The sequence below is a fragment of the Tauraco erythrolophus genome, chromosome 14 (assembly GCF_009769465.1).
Source record: "Tauraco erythrolophus isolate bTauEry1 chromosome 14, bTauEry1.pri, whole genome shotgun sequence".
Taxonomy (NCBI): Eukaryota; Metazoa; Chordata; class Aves; order Musophagiformes; family Musophagidae; genus Tauraco; species Tauraco erythrolophus.
The window spans coordinates 6,985,208-7,010,195 of record NC_141478.1 but is presented as its reverse complement, the minus strand read 5'-3'; the positions used below and the strand labels follow the sequence as shown (position 1 = coordinate 7,010,195).

The window sequence follows — 24,988 nt, the reverse complement described above, 5'->3', positions numbered from 1 at the left end:
TGTTTGCCGTCCAGGCTGGGCCACAGAATTCACTTTTGAAGTTGCTGCTGGAGATGTCTCGTCACTGGGCTCATCAGGCAGCTGGTGGGGTTTTCCCTATGGAAAGGAATTGTGGAATTAGCGACAGTGAATTGTCCCTTTGTGTTGGTACATCCATTCATTCCATGTACAAGGTGTTGCCTCCTTACCTTCAGCACCATTGCTTGCAGAGGGCTGGCTTATCTCAACAGTCTGTCCTTCAGCCTGAACGAGCTGGAGAGTAATTTATAACCTGGTGGAAAGACGAACCACTATAAAGATAATGCTGAGATAAAACATGCTGCTTTAGAGTGTTACCAAATACCCCAAAATAATCATAATGTTTTCAGCCAGTTTGTTTTAAAGTGTCCATCTACTGGTTGCCAATTCTTTAATGGTTTTATGCGGATTTTAAAACAAACAAACAAACGTTCACCATCAAGCTTCTCTGAAATGTCAGGTATAATTGGGGTGAAGCAGGCCTTCTGATGGTCTGTTTATTTTTCAGATGTGGGAAGAATATCCTGATGTTTATGGGGTTAGGAGGTCAAACCGAAGCAGACAAGAACCGTCGCGATTTAATATAAAAGATGAGGTAAGGAAAAAAAAAAAGGATGAGGGATTACTTGAACATATAAAACCGACGAAATCCAAAGAGCAAAGGCTGGTCTCATCTGCGTTGCCTTGTAAACACTGAGTTGTAGCCTGATGTGTGAATGTTGGAGCTCACAGTTAAGGTCTCAGTCCTGCAGTTGGATCCACTTGGTGTGAGAGCCCTGGCGTCAGCGGGACACCGAGTGGGCTGGGATCCACATGCACTGATTCAATTGCTGGAACGGGGCGTAATGCAAGTCATGCTCTGCTGTAGAAACGTCCTGGAGAGAATGAGTCTGTGTCAAAAAACAACACCAAGACAAAACACAACATGAGTCCTACCAGGAATAAAGGAAACTTCCCAGAAAGACCTCGCAACAATAAAATGGTCATTGTTGCCTATCCTGGAATGAATCACACTGATAAATGCATTTGTTTGGGGTCAGCGTTATGAACCATCACTTTTCTTTGGTTGAATATTGGGGATTCATTTTTATACTTCAGTTGGATGTGACAGTGGTCAGAGCCTGGCAGACAGACCTTCCAGTTGTACGGAACGTTGTTTTTTTTCTGAAGGTGTAGGAATTAGCTCCTGCGTTTGTTTACGTCTAATGGGCGTTCTGTGTAGAGCTGTTCATCTGCAGGTCTTCAGGAGGGTTGAGTAGTTCTAGAGGAGCAGAAAGAAAACCAGGGAGCGGCTTCGACTGAAAGTGAAGCTTGGGGCTTAGAGCTAGACACAAAACCATGCAGTTGCGAACAGAGCTAAGTAGCTGGTTTTTCATTAGAGTGGGAGCTCAGCAGTGCTCTCTAACAGTCAGGTATTTGTGCTTCGTCGCTGAAACACACGTCTGGATGCTGGAGATGTCCAAGTCGCGTGGCAGGTGCAGGTCTCCGGCTCTTTGCTTTGGTGCGTTGTTGTTGAGGCTTGTGGCACCTCCAGTGCCACAGCCCACCACCCCCCCGACTCCTGTGCTGGATGTCCCGCATAGCAGCAGGTTAGGAAGGGGCTCGGGGCACGTCATTGACTTAGCTTTTGTTTTCCTTTTCAAGTTCGGCAAAGCCCAGGCTCTCTGGCCGCCTCTCTGTGCGATGCCGCGGCATGCACTGTGCTGGCGATGTCACACCCACCACAGACCTCCGCTGCAGACCCGAGCGCCCTGTTAGGGGCTCAGGTAAGTCCCGTCTTTTTTTGTTTTACAATATTACGTGGTTTTGCAAATGTTGTTTTCTTTTTCAATATCTTTATTTCCTACTATTTAAGGTACGATAAAGTTTTAAAAAAAAAAAAAATTAAAAAAATCCAAGATGTAAAAACTTTGCTATACCACAAAATATTGTAAAAAACAAAAAAAAAAGTCCTCCAAATGACCCCACTGCCACCTTTGTGAAAGAGAAAGCTAAAATTAACAAAATTGGACCCCTGCCTTCCCCCGTCTCTCCCCAAAACAACACTGACTGGTCCCCATAGGGCAACTCCCATCTGCAGCAGAGTCCAGTGGAGGGTGTGACGTGTCAGGAGCACAGTGCTGAGGCCTCGCAAAGAGCAGGAGGAGACGGAAAGTCTTGCTTTTGGAAGACCTAAACGCCAAGAGAGAGGAAATAGCATAGCTCGAGCCTGCATGGTGCTGAGTGCTCCCTGCTGCTGCTGGAGCTGGCAGAAACCCAAGGCTTGACACCTCTTAAGATTGCTTTTTACCTTTACAGGGCTAAGCCTGTCGCCAGTGACCTGCTCTTGTCGCTTGCTGCTTGGGACTTCGAGCACAGTGTCTAGGAGGTTTTAGTTGCCTTCTTCCCTAACACTTCTCTGCAGTGTTAGCAAACAGCATCGCCCAGGCGGCGTGGCAGGCTCAGAGTGCAGAACCAGCACCAGCCGTCACACCGCCCCGCGTGCTGCCCCGTGACTCAGCCTGCTCTGGGGAGATGGCGCGTAGGTGGAGGTGGTTCAGGTTTTGGGGCGCTGCTCAATCATTAGTCTGTCTCTCTGAGACTAGCAGTTTGGGCAGGGTTATTTCTTGTGTTAGAAATGGTTGCCTTCTGGGAACTGCCCGGCGGCCACCAGGTGCATCGTGTAGATCTTGGAGCTGCAGTCGGAGAAGGTGATAACTTGTGATCAATACTGAAGCGTGGGCTGAAAGATCAGGAAACGAAAGTGCGGTTTTGCATAGGGGTACAGAGCTGCTTGGAGGACTGGAGCTGCCTCCAGGAATAAGCACATGTGAGCTTTTTAGTAAAAACAGTACTCGCCCATGCGTTTTCTTTGCAGTTAATAAATCAGCTTCGGGTTTCAGCCAGGGGAAGTGAGACGTGCAGAGCCAGGTGCCTTTCAGAGTATTCTGGGGCAGTCGAGAAATAAATGTGCCCAAAACAGACACAATCTTTCTTCTAGAAAAAGCACCGTTTGAGATTGGAGTTAGTAAGAAACGGCATGGTGTGGCTTCTCTGTGAGAGAGAAGCCACAAGTCACGCACCAGAGGTGTTCCCAAAATACAGTTGGTTTTATTATAAAAAAAAAAAAAATTCTGCTCATTTACATTTTGGTTAATGCTTTGCCTCATGTCTTTGCTGAAAGTTCAAATGCTGCCAGTATCACTGAGAGAGAGTTCAGCAGACATAAGAAAACTAACCTGGCAATTTGAGATTATCGGGCTTTTCTGGAGCACTAGACCTTGGCCTCTGTTAAGCCTGGAATGAGCAAATCCTCACTTTGACTTCAGTCTGAAATATTTCCTTCCCTCTCTTTAAGCAAGTCTTCATCTCTCCTGGTAGACAGCGTGAGCTCCAGAGGCTTGCCTGGACCATGCCAATGGCCTTGAGTCTGCACTTCTCCCCTGGGCTAAGTGAGGACACTCAAGGACAATCTGTAGGACCAAAACTTTAAAGCTGGTGCTGCGTTGTCCTGCTTGGTGTTATGTACGCAGCATCATTACGTTTTGCACATTACTGTTCCATGGCAAAATACAGCATAATTTAGTAAAAGTGTGTGCATTTTGAAGTGCCAGGAGAGAGGAAGAAAAAATTAGATGGGAGGCATCAGTGAGGCATGGAGAAGGAAGGCTGATCCCTTCAGCTGGAGGTAGGGAAAGCAAATTGTAAGAGGCCAGTTCGTAGTCGAGTTGGAAATAGTGATGCAGGAATAAGTCGGGCATGTTTATAGTGTTTGGTAGGGCAAGGGAGAACGAGGGAAGGCAGGTCCTCTTTCTCCTTGGCCACAGCGGCAGTACCCCAGAGGGGCAGCCTGAGCCCAGCCAAGCTTTGCTGGTACGCAGGCTCTGAGAGCGAGCAGCGTGCTGCGGCACCTCTTGCTGGGCTCAGAAAAACCCTGGTGGGGACTGAAGATGGATTTTGTCAGTTTAGCTTGTGTCATTCAGGGAGGTGATGTTATCAAAATTCAAGTTGCGTGCGATTTTCCAACTGGTCTGCTTCCTGATGAGGGTGGGTGGCAGGCTGGAGTGCAGATGGGACCTTAGGTGCACGCCCTGGACCAGCTCCCAGCTCTCTGGTTGTTGTCTGTGCTTCCTTAACCGAGGAATTTACCACCAGCTCGTGGGTTGGTGGTGATAGCGGGGTGTTAACAAGCACGAGCTCTGTTTGTGCTGCAGAGGCCAATCAACCCTTGGGCTGATTTTGAGCAATTCAGCCTAGAGTTTTGCAGCTGGGTCCCGAAATGTGGATTTAAGTGGAATTAAGACATTGCTAAAATGTGTTTATGCTTTTTTCTTAAAAAAAAAATTATTATTATTTCTGTAGAAAATGGTAGAAAGATGCTTTCAGCCAGGGGCTGGAGCCTGGCAGCTCGGGGTCAGGATGCCAGGAGGAGTTGGTGGGAAGGAGACAAGGGTTGTTGGTAAGTGAGAGCATGGGGCCGAGAGGCTGAGTCGCAGATGGCAGCGCGTGGGGCTGCAGGCACAGCGCTTCCCAGCACTCGGGCAGGGAGGATGTGGGAGCACAAGGCAGGCGGATGACTCAGGCTGGGGACTGGCTGTGTCAGAGGAGATAGAGCTGGGCTTGACACACATCCAAAAAAAGACAATGGTGTCTTTGAAAAACGTAACTGAAGGCGGCTGAATTGCAGTCACAAGTCGAATTTTTCAAGGTAGAAAGAGGTGAGGAAAAGACAAGTCATTAAGAGACGAGCATTGGCTTTGCAGAGACAGTGACAGAGCAGGGGAAGAGTAGCGGCGTTAGGAAAGTGGACACTAGAAACTTGAAAAATGGGATTTTGGCAAAGAAGCAGAGTTAGTTTCAAAGAGCCGAAGATTGTATTTGGTTTTCTCCAAATCTGATCTTCTCTGAAGCAGAGCAGAATTAAAATTCACCTCTCTTCACTTGTGGTTTGCCAAAAGACAGCAAAAAGTAAACGTGCATTGAGGGACAGGTCTTGAAAAACACGCCGAAGTTGGAATGGCAAAGCAGCATGCTTCAGAAAGTGGCTAAGAAATCAAAAGAGAAAGAGGAAATTGAGGACTTTTAAACTTTGCTATGTCGAAACTGAAATCTGTGTAAGGCTTGGCTTATGTTGCAAGGGTAGGGAGGGCTCTCCAGTCACTTGCTCCTGGATGCTTGGTCTATGAGACAGGGATCTCATGCAGGTCTGTGAAACAGATGGACAAACACACATTTGTAGTAAGATATGGTGCTAAAGGTCTTACTGTGTCACGTGTAAATCTGATAGCAAACAACAGTGAAATTCAGCAAAGTCTACCATGGCATACAATATTTCAGTATATTTTAATGGAAACACTGATGTAAGCAAGAAGGAAATTTCTCTTGGTGAAAGGGAAGCTGGAGAATTGAAATAAAGGATGTAGAGGGAAAGCAGAGGAGTGGGCCATGGCTCTCCAGAGCCTTGGCTTTTTCAGTGTTGCAGCTCACACCGTTTCACAAAATTCTTGTGTGAACAGCTCTTGGTTGTACGCTTTGCTAGCAGTATCCAGGAGAGTGGTGTGTGTGCCAGGAGATGCAAACTGACGTACCCGTGGTGGTGAACAGGCTTTACCTACAGCTAAAGCTGAACACTGCAGCAAAAAGCAGTATGAAGTGGAAGATTTCCAGGAAATGCGTAGAGCAGGCAATCTTGGAGGCTACTTCTGTCATTTTAATACATCTTTAGAAATCTCACATTGGTTTCTTCAGTTTTCTCCTTGCCAATTTGTGTTTACTGGGGCAAGTTGATAAGGTGAAGTCATCTGTTGGTTGAGGGGTGTTATTCGTGTGGCAACTGTTTTTACGGGTGACTAGTTTTTACAAAAATGGAGTTGCGTACAACCAGCCTGAAGATTTTTTTTTTTGAGCTATCTTGGTCTGTAGGAGTTAATGACGCCCACATTTAAAACAGTACAGCAAGTAGTTAGAATATCTCTAGATATATTTAGCCAGAGAGACTTCACTGGTGGAGACTGGAGGATTAGAAGGAAGGAAAGCGGCAGGACACGGCTCTGACCCAGTCAGATCTTCAGCGACTTTTGCTGTGGGAGAAAAAAAAAAAAACAAACAGGAAAGCAAGGATGCTCTTGTAATGAGAATGTTGTCTTTTTATAAGGATTTCCTTCCTTATGGGAAGTTTCTCTAATGAAGGCAGAGATCATAGTGCATTTGTCTGGCTGCGAAAGTTTCTGCAGTTACAGAAACTAAGCCTGAACGCCCCCGAATATTGCAGGATTCCTGCTGAAATGGCAAGTGTGGGTGCTCATGGAAGTGCGTTCAGCCACTGCACTTTCAGGTAAAAGCCTTGTAAAATAGCTGAGCCTAAAGTGCTGTCCAGAAGGCACAAAGTCACGCCGCTCCCTGATTCTCGAGCGTCACGCAGGAGCGATGCTCACCTTGCACCACAGGCAGATGTAGCAGCGGCTGAGCTGTCTGCGGCAGCTTTTGCCCAAGGCAGTGTCAGTTAAATTCACCCCGTGGTTTTGTAATCTGTGGGATATTGCACGCACTGACCTGCCTGGCCGTTGCCACGCTGAGATGGCACCTGCCAGGTATTGGAGGTTGATGCTGAGGGGTAGGTGGATGACAGCCTCGTGCATCCCGAGCTCAGGACAGATGTTGTAGTAGATCTTTCCAGCCTTTCTGCAGAGTTACCTTCTTCATGCTGAGAGCACAGCGGCGTTAACCCTGCAGCCGAGGGGATGGTGCCGGGGAACTGTCTGCTCTTTTGCAGCCCCGTTGCACCAAAGGGTCCTTCCAGCGCTGCAGTGGAAGAGCAGTCGGGCTGTGTCTGAGCTTGTGCATGCGTTTCAGTTGCATCCTTGAGGAGACAGTCCAGAGCGAAGTCTACAACCTGATTTTCTTTCTTTTCAATTAAAGGCAAGTAGCGAATCTGAAAATGAGAGCCCAAAAAGAAGAGGCCAGAAGCAAATGAAAAAAACGTAAGTTTCTAGGGAAAGGGTTTTGAATGGTGGTACTTGGTCTTGGTTTATTTTTCAGAATAGCAGTATAGGATTGTTTGGTAGGCGTTGCCAACATGGAGAGATTGTAAAAGAAATTATTTAATATTTCTAGTATTAATACTTCAGATGACTGAAATTGAAGTATCAATGTGGATCTACAGATGGATGCAATTTTCCAACTTTTGTTTATTTTCCCACTTTGCCTGTGACAGAATCTGAACAAGTCAAGTTCACTTTCTGCTGTCAAGTTTTTCACTCCTCCATCAGGTTACTTACTGTCCTTCAGAGATACTTAAAATAGCTTAGTCCCTGCCCCTCCCACCTATTTGATTAATAGAGAATAAAATGCCAAAATATCATCCTCTTTTATAAACCTCTGCTAAAACAAAGGAACTTCCAAAAAGGGTATTTTGGATGTCCGATCGCCATAACTGAGTTCACTTACAGTCATATTTTACTGCCCTTTTCCATCTAATAAGTACCTCCTAATTTTTCCAGACACTAAAGTGAAGGACACTACAAGTTGCCTGATGGAGAAAACTTAAACCACATGATCCAGCTCCCTTTCTCCTGTTTCTCCTCTTTTATTTTTTCATTCAGTTGTACACATCAGTGCAGGAGGGAAAGTGATAAAGCACAGGGAGGGCTGTGGTAGTATGAATCTCCCCTGGGCAAGGGGAATAATCCCCATGGACTCCCCACGTCCCCTTGGAGAGAGGAGGAGCTCCTTCACAGGGCTTTTCAGGGCTGCAGCTTTTTTCTGAATTGCCCACAGAGAACCTGCTTCCTTCCACTAATGATATGGTGTGATTTAGCGTCACACTCGGAAGCTTTAATTGCCTGAATTTAGATGGCAAGAGGCTTCTTGCTCCATTTTCCAGGCTACAGGGAGATCATGTAACTGTGCATGCTGTGGCTTGTACTCTGTGAGTGAGTACGTAAGTACACTCCAGCTCATTTCAGAAACGCAGAAGTGGAAATGAAAAATAAATAAATTGAAGCACCTGCCCACCCAGTTGTGAGAAGTACAGCTGTGTCACAAGCACTGTTGTAGTATGTGTTAAGAGCCACTCTCACTCAAGATACATTGCCACTACGTGAACTAAGACCTGGGTGACTGAGGCCTCTTATAAAAGCAGAGAATCACACCATAAAATCCCCCGTCCAGTTTTTGAACCTCGTCTCCTAATTATGGGCTACTAGTATTAACCTAGATGGCTTGGATGTCTGCTTAGACAAGTATTTGTGTTGAAATATGATTGCCCTTCATGACCTACGTTTCTGACTGTAGAAATAAATGGAAAAGAGAGGTCTCTGGTGAAGAAGAGGATGAAGCTGGAGGGGAGCAAGGCACCAGTGGAGAGAGTGAGCCTGAACCGAAGAAAGTTAAAGCAAGAAGACCTGCCCAAAGGAGGTAAGGAGTGGTTGGTTCAGTCTGTCTCTTTTTCTGGATATGTCCTTTCTGCCTGTGCTGGGGTGGAGAAGTAATGTCTATTTGTGGCTAAAGAATTGTGGTGGGTTTTTTTCCCTGCAATATTACCCCTTGTTTATGACCTAGTAAACCTAGAACCTAGTTACTCTCTCATCTACCCATTTCACACTCCAGTGAGTGATGCAGTGGTTTCCATGGTAGTTAGAGCAGACTAAATCCCTAGGAGTCTAATACTTGAGATTCATGCTTTCTTAAAGACTTATTAAAATGGATGTTTACGTAAAACACACTGTATTATAGCTTTTTATTAATTCTTATTTAGGACAGTGGCTAAAACCAGTGTTAAAAAGCCTCACAAACTCCAGCGTGGGAAGAAGAGAAAGAAACTGGACTCATCTGAAGATGACGATGACGACGAAGATGATGAGACCCCTAAGAGACAAACTCGACGAAGAGCAGCCAAAAATGTCAGGTATCAAGAAGTGTGGGATTGCTTGATGATGAGAGCTGTCCAGCTGGGAAAGAAGGGGCACCTCAAATTCCCTGCTCTGGGCACTGACTCCCTTCATGATCCTGCAGGAGACCCTCCTCTGCCCTGCAGATACCTGTTGGCTGAGATGTGGTTCCTTTGACAGGCTCATGCTGTGACTATCTGACTTCTCTTTACCTTGTCTTGCTGTCTGTCAAGGAGGGAGTATTTACAAGTCCTTCTTAGAGAAATGTGAGGAGGCTTGCATCATGTTTCTAAAGCACTCTCAGATGAGATTAAGAATTACAAATAGTAGATTAAAATTAGAAAAATGAGCTGTGCTAGATTGGACCAATTGTCTGAGAGTGGCTGATAGGTAACGCCTTGGGACAGAGCGTTGAGACATGGTGGAGGTAAAGCATTATCCATTCCCCAATATACCTTCTCACCTTTTGGCAGCCCTAATAAGGGACTTGCAAAGAGGCACCTGAAGAATATTTTTTGGTGGTTAAATGTTCATCAAAGATGAGAAATTTAGTTCCTAGAGCAGTGTAAGGCACCCATGCAGCCTTTCAGTGCTTTGCAACCTCCAATGTTAAACATAAAATAATCTTTCACTGGATAGAGGAGACTTTCTCTGTTGATGGCCTTGCTTCTGCTGCAGGGATTGTTCAGCCTCCTTATGAAGCATTCGGTGTTGGCCGTGGTCAGAAAAACTATATGGACAAGACAAAAATATTAGTCTGATAAAGTGTAGCTATCTGCGTGTCTCGGGGGAAAAACACTGAATGGCTAACTTAAGAAATGCATGTGCTGAACATGCACTGAACCACAGGATAAATGCTGGAGAAGACTTGCTCCAGCCTATGCCATTCTGTGTGTTTCTGGACTGGGAAGGGTCAAGGGCCTTTTATCAGTTTGGTTTTGATCTTGTTCAGTTACAAAGAAGATGATGATTTTGAGACGGATTCTGATGACCTGATAGAGATGACTGGGGAAGGAGCTGATGAACAACAAGACAACAGTGAAACTATTGAGAAAGTCTTGGACATCAGGCTTGGAAAAAAAGGAGGTGCGTAGTTCTGGAAAAAGCCTTTATTTCTGATGTCAATCATATGCACTCACAGTTTCTCTTGAGCTGGTGCAATGCTTTTGCAACTTCAAAGTGGGGTCAAGGGTTGTTTCAGTGCTCTTCACTCTTTCCTCTATGCTTCTTATTTATGTCTTCTAGCAGCTTTTGTAAAATCTAGCATTGAAAAACCTAAAATGTCAAGTTTGTGTGCTTGGCAGCTTTCATTTAGCATGCACACGTTTTAAAGACACAGTCATTGTTCTGCGATTCTTGCTTTTCTCTTCTTTGAAATATAAAATAGATCTTCCAGTAGAGTCAGTTTTCATAGCTCCATTGACAAAGCTGTAATGAAAATAAAGCCGATGTTTTGTTCTCGTAGCCTTACAAAAGTGTTTTTGTAAAACTGAATGGTCGTGAACATTTTCAAGAGACCTTTGAATTCTACTTAAAGAAAAGGCATTTATGACAGAGAGATTTGAAAAGATTCTGTCGTATGGAAAACTTTTGTGTGCCTGTCTTATTGGGTTGCAGAATCTGTAGGATATTCTTTGTGCTGCCACAAAAGGCGTATTAGAAAAATAACTTTCTGCTCTAATGCAGTTCATGTCCAGTGCTTGATAACAAAGGTGCCGACTGCAGCCTCATTTCTTTTGCAGCCACTGGTGCTTCCACCACAGTGTATGCAACTGAAGCCAATGGCAACCCAAGCGCTGACTTTGATCCTGAAAAGGATGAGGGAGAAGTTCAGTACCTGATCAAATGGAAAGGCTGGTCGTACATCCATAGCACATGGGAGAGTGAAGAGTCCCTGCAGCAGCAGAAAGTGAAGGGCTTGAAAAAGTTAGAAAACTTCAAGAAAAAAGAGGAGGAGATCAAGCAATGGTATGCTTCACTTCAACCGGTGATTTGGCCTTGGGCAAATTTTTTCTTTTAGACGGAGGTTTGCAGAGTCATGACTGAAAACGTTTGATTTCTTCTTGCAAAGCATGTTTCGTCCAAAGCAACTGTTTTCAGTGCACAACACTCACATCTCTCTTTGCCTGCTGATGAACATCAGCCTCATAGAGATGATGTCTGTGGTCGCGGTGTTGAAAGAGAGCGGAAGAGTCATGAAAACCACAATGTTGCCGCTTCCCAGGCTTAAGAATAGGGGTAGCTGACAACAAATAAATGGTGCACAGATTCACCTGGCCCAGGAGGTGACATGAGGGCTTATTAACCAGCAGCCTTATTAACCCTTGTTAATTACGGGCTTGTCTGTGTGCAAGTTTTCACATCGGTTTATGTCCTGCTTCTCCAAGAACTATAAGGGGATCTACGGAGTGTGTTTCCAAAGTGATGAAGCTGGAACAGCAGCTTCCATCTCTGTTTGATTCTGGTTTTGAGACTGATTCTTGCAGCAGAATAAGATGCCGTTTAACAGGGAGACAGTATGAACATCTATGGCGTTTGCTTCTCAGTAACGATGTATAATTATAGGAAGCTTTAAGAAACATGTCGTATAAGCAGTAGTCTGCTTCAGTGACTTGTCTGAATGACAGAACTATATAGGAAGGTAGAATTTCTGTATGTGGCCTCCATGAGCATTATGACAGAAGAATTATAGTGTTTTTTTTCATTTTGGATTTTTTTGCATCTAGGCTGGGCAAGGTATCACCTGAAGATGTGGAATATTTCAACTGCCAACAAGAGCTAGCTTCAGAGTTGAACAAACAGTATCAAATAGTGGAGAGAGTAATTGGTGAGTGAACCCCACGCTTTTATAAAGGGGTGAAGTAAGATGTGGGAACTTCAGTCTAGTGACAGCAGAATGAGCGCACGGCTCTCTCTTCTCCCTGTCCTCCAGTATCTCTGGAGGAAAAAAAAAATGGTGTTAAGTGTATTTCTATGTGGAATTCAGGGATTTGAACAATAGGAATCCAGCTTACAGATTTGTATCACAAGCAATACAAACCAGTCACTCTCCTTCCCTGGAGTGTGGGCTGATACAGTAGTTTCCAAGGGGATGTTGAAGTTGCTGCCACTGAAGTTCTTTGACTTCAGGCCTTTGGGTGAAAGGTGTTTGCATCCCAAGCAGCAGTACAGGCCTGGCTTTTGTGAGGCCCACTTCCCACGATGTGGTCGAGGATGTGGTTAGGCTGCAAGGCAGCTCAGGGGTTAGATTTTCATGATTACTTATTGAAAATAAAAACAGGACTTAATGAGCACTTGAGTAACATCACAGTCGTGTCAGTCAGAGGTGCTGGCACCCAGTCTCTTTGGGAATTGGCTTGGAGAACTGTTGAACCTATTTCCATTACAATTCCTATAAAAATGCCTGGGGTGTGTGGCAGTGGCTGCCTGCCTGCCCTGCTCTTCCTGCAGGCTGCCAGCATTCCAAACCCTTCCTTCCCTTCTGTCTCCAAACACAGCTGTGAAGACCAGCAAGTCTGCGACAGGACATTCAGATTTCCCAGGTAATTTTTTTGGTCCTTTAAACTTTTCTTACTAGCCAAGACCTGTTTTTGTGGTTGTGCGGGTGGTTCAGACTGCCTCTGTGAACATGCTTGTGGTTCAGCCACAGAACCACAATTGCTGAGTTTTGGGGTTTTTTTGCATATTTTGCAGCGAACAGTCGCAAAACATCCTCGAATGACCCCGAATACCTGTGTAAGTGGATGGGACTGCCCTATGCCGAGTGCAGCTGGGAAGACGAGGCCCTGATAAGCAAGAAATTTCAGCACTGCATTGACAGCTTCAACAATCGTAACAACTCCAAAACGATTCCTACCCGGGACTGCAAGGTTTGCTTGCTTCTCTTCTCTCCTGTTGCTGGGTTTTTCCAGGCTGGGCGATGATGCAAGCAGTGGGAATGTGAAGTTTCGCAGGATAAATGTCAGAGAACGCTTTCCCATCCTCCCACCAGCGTTTGAGTGGTTGTTTGCTGTCCTTGTATTGTACTTTAGGCAGAGATGTGAACCCCCTTTTGGTTTCATTTACTCGGTGCACAGTGAGAACGTTATGTGCCCCTGGGGAGTGGGAGGCTTAATTAAATCCTTGCAAAGTGCTTCCTCTTCAGAAGGAGCTTTTGCAGAAATGCAAAGTTTTAATATCAGTTAGATGAAAAAACAGCACACCTGGGAAAAGAGAAAACCTGCAAGATGCTGATATAGTGGAGGAGAGGGACAGAGATAATGGGAGAAAAAACAGGAGGACAAAAAAGAAAGTGCAGCTTGTTCCATGTAGTGTGCGTTACGTACAGCTTACGGCACTCTTGAGAGGGCTCACAGCCCTGGTCATTGGAAGCAGAGGACAGCAAGCAAAACATAACGCTGTGGAGTGGTTTTCTGAACTGCAGACATAAGCACTGGCTAGGAGAGAATGCGGACAGACTTTAACCAATGAACAGATACACGTTCATTGCTAAACTTTCGACCTTACTTTGTCTTCTTCTTCAGTAGGCTTACAGCATCTTCTTTTCCAGGTGTTGAAGCAGAGACCGAGGTTCGTCGCCTTGAAGAAACAGCCTTCCTACATCGGCGGTGAGAACCTGGAGCTGCGAGATTACCAGCTGGAGGGCCTCAACTGGCTCGCTCACTCGTGGTGCAAGTACGTACAGATGCTGCGTGACATTCGTTTTGTCTCCTGAGTTTTGTCCCAGTAGGATCCGACCCTCTCGTTTTCAAGTGAGGTCTTTACCCGTCCTGCTTCTGCAGCTTGAAAGATTTCAGATGTTACCACGCCCAGCTGCATTGCAGACACCACAAGCAGAAACTATCTAGAGCATGAACTTAAGAAACCTTGTGCAAAAACAAAAAGCATTTTCCCTGTCTGGGCCTGTTCACACGCCGGACTTGGCTGCTGAGTGAGCCCAGCGCATATCAGCCCTAATTTTCCATTGCCCTAACTGAAAACAGGGTTTCTAGCTCAGCATGCTTGCACACTTGTTGAAGTCTTTGAGAAATATCCTTCTAAAATTAGGCCACTGACTCCCCTCTCCCTTTGCCTATGTCCTCACTTGCCAGTTTGGAGAGACCATAGTCTGTTCTTTTTTGCAAGTTATTGTGCCATGTACAGTCTGCCTGTCCCTGGGATCCACTTGGAAGTGTTCAGATAAATGTTTTTGCACTGCCCCCTTTCTGTCCATGTTGTGGATTGCTCTTCATGCTGGTGCACAGTAAATTAGTGGTGGTGGAAATGCACTCAGGCATGATTTATGTTTGTTCTCTTCCTTTTCAGGAACAACAGCGTGATCCTGGCTGATGAAATGGGCCTGGGCAAGACGATTCAGACAATATCATTCCTGTCGTACCTCTTCCATCAGCATCAGCTGTATGGCCCTTTTCTGGTGGTGGTGCCCTTGTCCACTCTGACCTCATGGCAGAGAGAGTTTGAGGTGTGGGCACCCGAGATAAACGTGGTGGTTTACATCGGAGACCTCATGAGCAGGAACATGGTGCGTAATCAGGAAGCAAAGGGTACAGGGTTGGGCAGAAATGCTGGGGGCGAAGCAGCAGTTTCTGCATAATGTCTGGGACACATGTTCTGCTGGAGAGGCTGCCGGATAGTACTGGCAGTACTGCAGGCAGTTGGAGCTGGTGTAGCTGGGCTCTTGGGTATAATTCACTGTTGCAGGGACTTTTCTACCTTATTCCCCTCTTAGAGTGCGCATAGGAGAACCGGCTTCTCTTAGAGGGTCTGGAAACCACCTGCACTGGGCTGAAACACACTGCAGTAAGGAGTATAGCCCTGTAAAAGTGCTTGCCTCCTATGTTCTGAATTGTTCAGACAATGAAGCACACAAATGTTGTGATTCTTGCAGTGTCGACAGTGAGATGATGCATTCATTTGGCAGATGAGGGTAATGTCACAACAGCAAGTTGTTTGACCTCATTTTGTTAGCTGTGCAAGGGCGGTTGAACCGTGTGTGCACTGAAATAAGCTGCTCCTTGAGCTCATCACAATAGCACCTTGAGCAACAGGGGTTTGGACTTGGTTGGAGTCTCTGGCTATAGCTACACTAAAATAATGGTTGTTAACTCTTTTCTTTTGATAGCATTGGTTGAAGTTAACTTTTGTCTCCTCTCACAGATACGTGAATATGAGTGGATCCACTCTCAGTCTAAAAGACTGAAATTCAATGCACTTATCACAACATACGAGATCCTCCTCAAGGATAAGGTGAGTAATGGTCCAAGGATGTTTTTATTTAGACTTTCTCTTGATTGCAAAGGGGGAAGCCAGCCCCCAGCTAGTGGGTTTCATCTTTTTCCTCTGCGGTGATGGAGAACATATAGCTACTACTTGCTTTTGCTTGCCAGTAATGCAGAGGTAATCCGAGACACCCATTATACTATCTTCACTCTTGCACTGCACAGTTGTGTTATTCTTTTTACTTGTAAAGGCACTAGGCAGGGCAGTAGCTGGATTTTACTTGGTTTAATTTAGGCTAGTCAAGAGGACAAAACACTACACTGAACTGCTGGCCACAGTGTTAACAATATCTGGATTTTTACACTTAGGAGAAATCCGTCCGTTTAGGAAAAGCTCATTAGCCCTGTCAGTACATCACTGAGTCCTAAGCAGAAAACAAAAAGCTTAATACTAATATAAAAATTTTTTTTCAAAATTCTCAGGTTACCTTAACTTTATAGGCTTGTTCATCTGCTGTCCTGCTGCTGCTCCAGTATGGCTAGTGCTACAGCAGGGCCCCAGGGGCATGGGTAAGGGAGGAGTAGGGGGCTGGGGGAGAGCTGTGCTTTCTGGGTAAAGCAAAAGTCGATTAAAATGGGTATACTTGCTGAAAGACTATTCAGATATGGCAGGAGTGCTATATAGAATGGCTAATTTTCACCTTTCCTTTCCAGGAAGGCAAAATTAGTGTAAGCATCTTGGTCCCAAGATTTTGTTAACAAGAAACTCTTGTGAGCCCAGCTCCTTTGGTGGCGGGTGCAGCACTGGGGCTGGGGCAGGACATCCTGGAGAGCACATACTGCTGTGCTTTCTGGGCATGGAGATGGAGGCATGTGGAAGGTGGTGGGGCTCATCTGACCCAGCATCTCTTTGGGAGCCTGATTTTTTTATTTCTTTTCCTCCAGGCTGTTTTGGGAAGTATTAACTGGGCCTTTCTAGGCGTGGATGAAGCCCATCGGTTGAAAAATGATGACTCTTTGCTGTACAAAACGTTGATTGATTTCAAGTCCAACCACAGGCTGCTGATCACCGGCACCCCGCTTCAAAACTCACTCAAAGAGCTCTGGTCCCTGCTACATTTCATCATGCCGGAGAAGTAAGTCTTCGTTTGGTCCTTCAAAAAATACCTCTGTGTCCTTTCTGGTCTATTAAATAGACTCGAGGGAGTGCAGAATGGCAGAAATCCCTGAATTAATCTCAGTGGAGTTAGAGCAATGAAAGGGAGACAAGCATTGGTGGGGAAAATCACAGGTTAACTGACTAACACAAGGAGTGTTTCTGGCAGCCAGTTGAATGGGGAAACCTAATACATGTCTTTCAAATCTGTCTGCTGTCTCAGAGCCATCTCTAAAAAGCTAAACTTGTTTTAAGGAATCATCTCAACCATTTCTGAGGTTTCTAGTACACTGCGGTTCAGCTACCCTGGCCAACTATTTTATGGCAGTCTCTAGGAGTATTGCTCAAGGACGGTGCTGTCTCGCTGATTGTTTGTGTGTCTGCATTATAACAAATGTTTTGTTTTCTTTAAAACAAAATGGACTAAGAGAAGCAAACCCCAAAACTCACTGGAATTATGTTTGACTGCAAAAAGAGCTGTCCCCCAAATTCTTTTTGTTGGATCACAGAAAGAGTGAAGGAAAGATTCAGGGTGTCCCAAGTGGAGGAGAAGAGCAGATCTCTGCATTTCAAAGGAGCTGTTGGAGGAAGCAGCAATCCAAAAAAGCCTTCAGAGCAGTGTAAAACATAGTTCAACTGTCAAAGCCCTGCCTAGGGGAGGGCACTGTGGGAAGTTCAGAAACAGCTGCCAGATAAATGCCAGCAGGAGACAGCAGAGTTGATGATCTCCTGTCTTACTCTGGAGCAGGAGCATATCCGATAGATGCTATTTGGTGCGATAAGACAAGAGATATTCTGACCCCCCTCTGCTCCTTGTTTCTGTTGCTAGGTTTGAGTTCTGGGAGGACTTTGAAGAGGATCACGGGAAAGGTAGAGAGAATGGCTACCAGAGCCTTCACAAAGTCCTGGAGCCATTTCTCCTACGCAGAGTGAAGAAGGATGTGGAGAAATCTTTGCCAGCCAAAGTGGAGCAGATCCTCCGGGTGGAAATGTCTGCTTTGCAGAAGCAATATTACAAGTGAGTCTTTTATTCAGTTACTGGGAGTTCCAGTAGAAACGGGCACATCTTTCTACGTGGGAATAGGTTTCAATATGCTGTGTCCTTCAGAGTGCAATGTGACAGCCATCACCTGTAGTACCAGCAGCTTCACGGTAGGAATCTGAGGTAGGGTGTGTGGTATCTTTTCCTCTAAAAAAGCATCTCCAGACTACTGGAGATGCCTTTTTAGAATGATGCAATTCAACTGGCCTGCTTTACAGACAATGTCTTTCTTGGAGGAGTAAAGCTCCCTGTAAAATTGTGGTGCTGTTTAATGTTCAACTGTAATAATATCAAGAGGAAATTAAGATCAGGGTTTCTAGTGAGGAAACAGCAGTAGAAGTGGGGAGAGATGGAGGGAGGAGAGTAGACTGTTGCCTGAACAAGATGTGCGTGAAGGTTTTGTTCCTCCAGGCTCCCATGTTCCCAGTCTGCCCTGTGAAATGATCTGGACTTTTTATTTTCCTGCCTGCAGGTGGATTTTGACAAGAAACTACAAAGCTCTTTCGAAAGGAACGAGAGGAAGCACATCTGGTTTCCTGAACATTGTGATGGAGTTGAAAAAGTGCTGCAACCACTGCTACCTTATCAAACCTCCCGAGGAAAACGAGAGAGAGAATGGCCTTGAGACCCTGCAGGTGGGCAGTGCCTTTGGTTACCACTATTTTTCCTTAACTTTCCCATTTCTCCTGTGCTCCCACCGAGAAAAGATCTGGTGAAGCTTTAACATCTGCTGCTTCTCCAATAGAAATAGTCCTCACACTGAGCCACTGAATCTCCTGCCCTCTGCTTCACTGTAGGCAACGTTTTGTGGCCATCTAGAGTGGGAGGTACACACAATATAAGATCTGTCTTGGGTGATGCATTGTGTGTGTGGCCTGTGCTGTGTAAATCCAGATGATTTGATTAGAGATGTACAGGAGAAGCATGGCCCTGGAAGAACCAGATCTCTGCATGTCGGTGTAGTGTACATGAGGGTAAGGTTGGAAAGCATCAGCTGAAATGACGGTTACTTCTTCAGTCTCTGATCAGGAGCAGTGGAAAGCTAATTCTTTTGGACAAGCTGCTGACCAGGCTGCGGGAGAGGGGCAACAGAGTGCTGATCTTCTCCCAGATGGTGAGGATGCTGGACATCTTGGCAGAGTACCTGACTATCAAACACTACCCTTTTCAGGTGAGAAACATCAGCATGGAAAAGAGTGGGGTTCATTGAAAATTCAAGAAAATGCAGAGGGAGCCTGGACAATTGGAATCATTGTGTTTCCCAGAAGTTGGTACCGGGATTACAGATTGCACTTACTGAAATAACACTGGAGGGAACTGGGAAGTCCCTTCATTTCGGTATGGCCCCATCTCTGCAAAACACCTCCTCTGACAGGCCCCTGCTGTGACTTTTGTCCTGTGATAAACCCCGAGGAGAGGATGGCAAACGCAGAGACCCTGGCTGGGAGCCTGTAACAGGAGCTGCAGTGTCACCCGCTGTGTGCCCGTTGACTGGGCATACCCACCCTCCTGCCCTCGCAACACAGCGGGCTAGGACAGTGCAGCTATTTTTAATTGGCGGTTATTTTTAATGATTAAATGCTGCAGGCAGGGAAGGGGGCTGTAGGGCTCCCAGAACTTGGGTGCAGCAGTTCCTCACGGCTCCTTTCCCTTCTTTCTTTCATCATTATTGTTTATTTTTCCAGCGCTTGGACGGCTCGATCAAGGGGGAGATCCGAAAGCAGGCGCTGGACCACTTCAACGCTGACGGCTCAGAGGTACCACAGCTGGGGCTGTCCTGCCTCAGGAGGGTCTGGGTGGGCTGCCTGAGCAGTGGGTGTTTATGGCTGAGCCACAGGTTTTGAGTGCCAAGAGAGGATTAGTTCAGTTCATTTCTTTTTACAGCACCCCAGATACTTTTAAAGACACAGATACAGCAGGTTTTGCAACTAGCCATATTGCTTATTTCAAATCTCCCACATCCAAAGAACAGGGCTGCAAGTCACATCTCCAGAAAGTCCCAAAGAGGCTGGGAAGAGCCAGAATTTATCAATTATCTCTCCATGGTCTGGGGAATAAGACGATTGCTAAATGATTCCTCCAGTCTGAAGCTGGTCTTACATATGAAATGGCAGAGGCAAAAGGAGGATTTTGAGTGTTGGCAGGCAGCAGAGACTGGTGGTGGAGGTGAAAGTCTCCAGTGTAACAGGAGAGGGCATCTCGAGCCTCCTGTCTCGGCGTGCTGACTCACAGGGACTGGGGCAAGGCACTTGTTTTGTGCCACAGTCAGCCCAGCCGTGAGAAATACCTTTCCTCACTCCAGAAGCCTGGACTGGAGGAGGAGGCATTCTTGGCTGACACAGGAGATACTGTTAGGTGCTTCATGATTGTGGGAAAGTTAACAAACAAAAGTGAGGAGGAGACAGCAGTGCAGGTGGGAAAGGAGCAAGAATGTCCATAGAAGCTGCCCTTTCCCCTCTCCTGGGGCATCCGTGGGGGTTCAGGCATCTTGGCTCTAACTTGGCACCCTGTGCCCTTGGCAGTGACTCCAACAGTCTGTTAGTTGCTGATCTCACCCCTGGCAGGCTTCAGGCAACAAAAAGCACGTGTTTGCGTGCTGCTTTTGTATGAGTCTGGTGGGCAGCATGGTCTGACCTTCAAAAGCGCCTCCGAGGTGCCCTTGCCCTGAGCTGTTTGCGTTGCTCTCCCGTAACAATGCATACTGGGTCCTTCCTGGAACAGCACACCTTTCACCCCTGCCAGCACCACCTCACCTCACGCCTTGGCTTAAAGATGAGTGGTATTTAGTGTGCCTGAGCAGGGTGTGCGAGAAGGATATCCTTTTTCTGCTTTCTTAAGAAGCATGAGTGCAACAGAGCCCTCCCTCCATTTCCTCGCGTAGCTTTGAAGTCACCATCGCTATATATCCACGGTTATAGGCTGGCTAACTCATGGATGCCTTTTTTTTCCCCTCCCAGGACTTCTGTTTCTTGTTGTCAACACGAGCTGGAGGGCTGGGAATTAATTTGGCCTCTGCTGATACTGTTGTTATCTTTGACTCGGACTGGAACCCCCAAAATGATCTTCAGGCTCAGGCTCGGGCTCACCGGATTGGACAAAAGAAGCAGGTTGGAAGAGTTACCTGGTTCGTTTTCTCTGTGGCTTTAGTCTGTGCATCTAAATGGGCTCCCACCTCACCAGAGCGTCTGAAAACATGGTCTTTTCTTCTGATGGCTTTGGATCCTGGCGTGATTCAAAACCAAGAACCCAACCCATGGCGTCGCACTTCTCAGCCTAGTGGACTCTCTTCTTTCTTGCTCTGAAAAACTTGAAAAGTAGAACATCCACCTTTACTAGGGTTTTATTAGATATGTGAAAAGTTTGATGCTAGTTTGGATTCGGAGTGATTGTTTCAGAAGATTTTTACTCTGTGCTTAGTCACACTGCAGGATCCGTGTTAACCAGTCTGATTTTAGCTGATCCCCACTTTTTATTCTAAAAAGGCACATCTGTGAATGAAGACGCCGTGTCAGCAGACTAGTCTCCTGCAAAACCACTGAGGGATGCATTGCTGTGTCAGCAGAGCATGTTCAGGTCCAGGAAATAGCTCTGTTCTTTTCTTGCTTTTCAGGTGAATATTTACCGCCTGGTCACAAAGGGTACAGTAGAGGAGGAGATCATTGAAAGGGCCAAGAAGAAAATGGTGCTGGATCATTTGGTGATCCAGCGTATGGACACCACTGGCCGAACTGTTCTGGACAACAACTCTGGGCGATCCAAGTAAGTGGTTATGTCAGGAGGCAGAAATGTCTGGTCCAGCATGTGACATAACCAGCTTCACCTGCTGGTGTTACCTAATATTTATTTGATGGTGTACAGGGCAGAAGGCTAATAAATAATGGCAACTTCCACTGATTTGGCTTATGCAGCCGTTCATTTGGACACATAGGATAAAGATGACCAGAAATAAAAGGCTAGTTTTAATGCATTACTTGTTTTTCCCTCTGTCTTCCTCTCAGAGCTTGTCCTGGTCTGAGGGAACCTGGTGGTGGAACAGCTGCAGTTTGGCAGTGACCTCAGGCTCTCCCTATTTCCACCTAGTAGACAGAGGTTGTTCCCTTTACAGTAGTTGTCTGTGGTAGGGCAGGAAAGAGATGAATAAAAAGTTTTTTATAGTGCCAGGTAGAAAACTTACTCCTTGCTTTAATTAGGAAAACTTTGGTATGGTTTTGTGCTGTGGCAGTTCTGACTTAACAGCTCACAATATATTTTCCTTCGTGTTTCTTCTTGCAGCTCAAATCCTTTCAACAAAGAGGAGCTCACAGCTATTCTGAAGTTTGGAGCTGAGGATCTCTTCAAGGAGCTTGAAGGGGAAGAGTCAGAGCCTCAGGTAGTTTGAAATTGAAATCATACAGCTGTCTGTAGTCCTCTGCAGGTCTGGATGGGGGATTGTGTGTGTTTGCTCCCTCTTTGTACTTGCCTTGTGCGTGAGAACAGGTTGGTGAAGAGAGCACATGTGAGTCTGGAGAAGCTGAAGGAAGAGAGCTCTGGGGTTGGGGGATCAGGGCTTGAGAAAGAGCCTTGTTGTTTGGGGTTAACTAGTAATGGTCACCAAGAGAGTCCCTTGGCTCCTGAGGATTCATTAGCTAGTTATAGCACAGCCTGTGGAAAGCTCCTCTCCCTGCTGCCTCTGAGCACTTCTTCAGCATCCTTTTTCGGTTGTTCTCACAGAGGCAGGAGTCAGCACAGGGAAGTCGCACAGGTTGCTCTCTCCTGCCTCAGCGCAGCAATGCTTGACAATTTAATATCGAGTGCTTTGACCAGTTCCCTTAATGGCCTGAGTAGCAGAGCCTCCCCTGAGGGAAAAAACAGTCCACAGTTAATAGATCTCACTGTCTGGAAATTTTCCCTGCGGCTCAACCTCGATGTTCCTTTTCTTCTGTCTTATCACACTTATTTGTACTCTTTTGTACCCTCTGAGATAATTGATCCCTGCCCTCGGTGATGACACCCTGAAGATACTTGCACTTTATTTAGCTAACATCAGCACAGTGCCTGTTTAGCTATTGTACCCCGCGAGTCTGATCTTATTGTCTTGTTTCCTGCTGTGCTTGGCACCCTCCAGCTTTTTCAGTCTTTCTTTCTGACTGGTAGGAGATGGACATTGATGAGATTTTGCGTCTGGCTGAAACACGAGAGAATGAAGTGTCCACCAGTGCCACCGACGAGCTCCTCTCCCAGTTCAAGGTACGGACCCCCAGGCTCTGTAATGGGGTGCGGGAATGTGGCTCACCACATCTTGCCACGGTGGTAAGGTCAGTAACAGGACAAATCTGTCCTGGTGAGAGGGTGACCTGTGCAAAGTGGTTTGCTGAGGGGTTGCCTGGGCTTGGTAGCTGGGGAGATAGGTAGGTATTAATTTCATTTTGCGTAAGTGATTTTGAAGGCGGTGAATAAAACGCAGAATTTACCAAATTTGGAAACAAAACCAATAACTTAGGCTCAGCAGTACTTCTTAAACTGCACGTACTTCCTCAAAAGCTGTTAGCCCAAAGATGTGGCAAGGACCCAGGAACGTAGTGACATAGGGATCAATTATAAAGTAGCTATGGAAACGTTGGCAAAATTCCTGTGGGGAAGGAGTTGAGGCTTAGCAGACAGCTCTGGGGTATTCTTGCCAGGAGAGGGAATTTCTAAAAGTGTTCCTTTGCTTATAAAAGGTGGCCAACTTTGCAACCATGGAGGAGGAAGAGACAGAGCTGGATGAGCGGTCCCAGAAGGACTGGGACGATATCATTCCAGAGGAGCAGAGGAAAAAGGTGGAGGAGGAAGAAAGGCAGAAAGAATTGGAGGAAATCTACATGCTGCCTCGAATCCGGAGCTCAACTAAAAAGGTACAGCCCATCTCGAGTAGCTGAGAGGCAGGAGATGAGAGCTGGCAGACGCAATGCTTGAGGGAAGCCTTCTTGCCATCTGAGTGCTTTCTCCCTTCCAAAGTTGATCAGGAGGAAAGCACAGAGGTAGCACATTGACCTCTTGTTGTCATCATGCATTGAGCCCATGGTTTGTAGTGCAGCGTGAGGGTCCACGTTGGATTTGGTGTGACTCGTCTTAGCAGAGAAAACAAAGAGAACCTGTAGCGAGCACAGGGCAAAGTATCCAGCTGTGTAATGCAGATTTTGCTGCAGTTTATGCCGTTTTCTGGCAGTTTCTTTTCCTTGGGCTCTCTAGCTCCTTGGTTTGCTCTTGTAGACAAGAGAGATGATGTCTTCTCAAGTTCTTTTTTAGGTGATGAGATCTACCCCAATCCAACAGAAAGCAGACTGTGCAAGGAAGCTGTTCTGGGATATGGGACTTTTAAGGGGTTATGAACTGTTCTCTGGGATGAGCTGGGGAAAAACATTAAAGTGAAAACTAGAGAGAAGGATAATTCATATCAGACGATTCCAGATTAATTTCTGAGCTGTCCTGGTTTTCAAAACAGCCTGAGGGACTGTGGCACAAAATGACGGTAATCAATATCTTCGAATGTATCTTATACCTTAGTAAATCAAAATGCAATTGTGAAACTGCTGGCTAGAAGGCTCTAAAGGGAAGATGACCCCACCAGAGCCTTAGCTAGCTGGAAGTTGGAAGGGTGTGCCACCTCTCTGGGTTGATTACATGGGCTTCTGCATCTTCAGGAGGAGATGCTGAGGTGTTTTACAGTCTGAACGTGAAGTAGTGCCAGTGCATGGGAGGGACAGAAAAGCTTGGCAGGTGAGCAGTTTTTAACTGTACTGCTGTTTTTCTGGTACATACAGGCTCAGACAAATGACAGTGAATCAGATGCAGAAACTAAGAGAAGGCTTCAGAGATCATCTGGATCTGAAAGCGAGACTGACGATACCGATGATGAGAAGAGACCAAAGCGCAGGGGGCGTCCTCGGAGTGTTAGAAAAGATACTGTGGAAGGATTTACTGATGCTGAAATCAGGAGGTCAGTGCTGAGCACAAGAGACAGTTCAGAAAACAAATACAGAAATCCCATATAGGTGGAGAAAACCCCAGATTGAGCCAGGAGATGTTCAGTTGTGAGGCATGTCAGTGGTTTAGGTGGAGCCAACTCACTGAACCAGCTTCTGCACCTTTTTGTAATTCAGTTTACTCTCAGACCTTAACATTCAGGTCTGTGCAAAATGGACTGGATTGTCTTTAGACAGGCTGCAGTGAAGCTGGTATCTTCCTAAAATTAATCCTATTTGTAACTGCTGGAAAAGCCAAGGACTTTGGCCTTCCTGACATTTTTCTGTCAGTAGTCCTGCTGATATAAGCTTAAGTGAAAAGCAGGCTCTGTAGCAAAATAACCCCATGAGAAGCACTGGTCCAGTTCATCCCAGCAGTTGTGTATCCTCTTCTGCACTGTGTCCCTGAAATCAGCTGGGGGCTGAATTCCAGAGCATTATTTTCTTCTCATATCTTCTCATATCTTGAGCCTTTCCCAAAGATCTTTGTTTTATGGCTCTGCCCAGATGTTCAGCCAAAGATGGAAAAGACGAGGTCGTGAGTTTTCCTTGACTCTCTCTCTGTCTCTGAGCTGTTATGTATTTTTAAACAGCAGATGGTCAGACTTTTCGAATTGTGGTAGCTGCCCCATATCCAGCCTGAAACCATAGAGAAGAAAGGAGGTGTTGTGATGTGAACTATAGCAGCTGTTTAGATTATTGTG

At 46.0% G+C, this 24,988-nt stretch overlaps 1 protein-coding gene across 8 annotated transcripts in view; it reads left to right on the top strand.

Annotated features, from left to right (window-relative positions):
• CHD2 (chromodomain helicase DNA binding protein 2) overlaps positions 1-24,988 on the top strand; it is a 74,953-nt gene that overhangs the window by 39,018 nt on the left and 10,947 nt on the right. For 7 of the 8 annotated variants that reach the window (XM_086620027.1, XM_086620028.1, XM_086620025.1 and 4 more), the window contains 23 exons: positions 527-613; positions 6,916-6,977; positions 8,290-8,412; positions 8,753-8,902; positions 9,838-9,971; positions 10,628-10,853; positions 11,612-11,712; positions 12,383-12,427; positions 12,579-12,754; positions 13,435-13,559; positions 14,190-14,406; positions 15,042-15,131; positions 16,049-16,239; positions 17,089-17,277; positions 17,774-17,936; positions 18,320-18,472; positions 18,987-19,058; positions 20,259-20,408; positions 20,912-21,060; positions 21,574-21,670; positions 22,435-22,527; positions 23,001-23,174; positions 24,084-24,259. In XM_086620027.1, the coding sequence (XP_086476153.1) occupies positions 527-613; positions 6,916-6,977; positions 8,290-8,412; positions 8,753-8,902; positions 9,838-9,971; positions 10,628-10,853; positions 11,612-11,712; positions 12,383-12,427; positions 12,579-12,754; positions 13,435-13,559; positions 14,190-14,406; positions 15,042-15,131; positions 16,049-16,239; positions 17,089-17,277; positions 17,774-17,936; positions 18,320-18,472; positions 18,987-19,058; positions 20,259-20,408; positions 20,912-21,060; positions 21,574-21,670; positions 22,435-22,527; positions 23,001-23,174; positions 24,084-24,259 (3,143 nt within the window). Of the gene's footprint in view, positions 1-526; positions 614-1,662; positions 1,785-6,915; positions 6,978-8,289; positions 8,413-8,752; positions 8,903-9,837; positions 9,972-10,627; positions 10,854-11,611; positions 11,713-12,382; positions 12,428-12,578; positions 12,755-13,434; positions 13,560-14,189; positions 14,407-15,041; positions 15,132-16,048; positions 16,240-17,088; positions 17,278-17,773; positions 17,937-18,319; positions 18,473-18,986; positions 19,059-20,258; positions 20,409-20,911; positions 21,061-21,573; positions 21,671-22,434; positions 22,528-23,000; positions 23,175-24,083; positions 24,260-24,988 lie in introns of those variants that run through there. The other variant, XM_086620031.1, reaches the window with a different exon arrangement.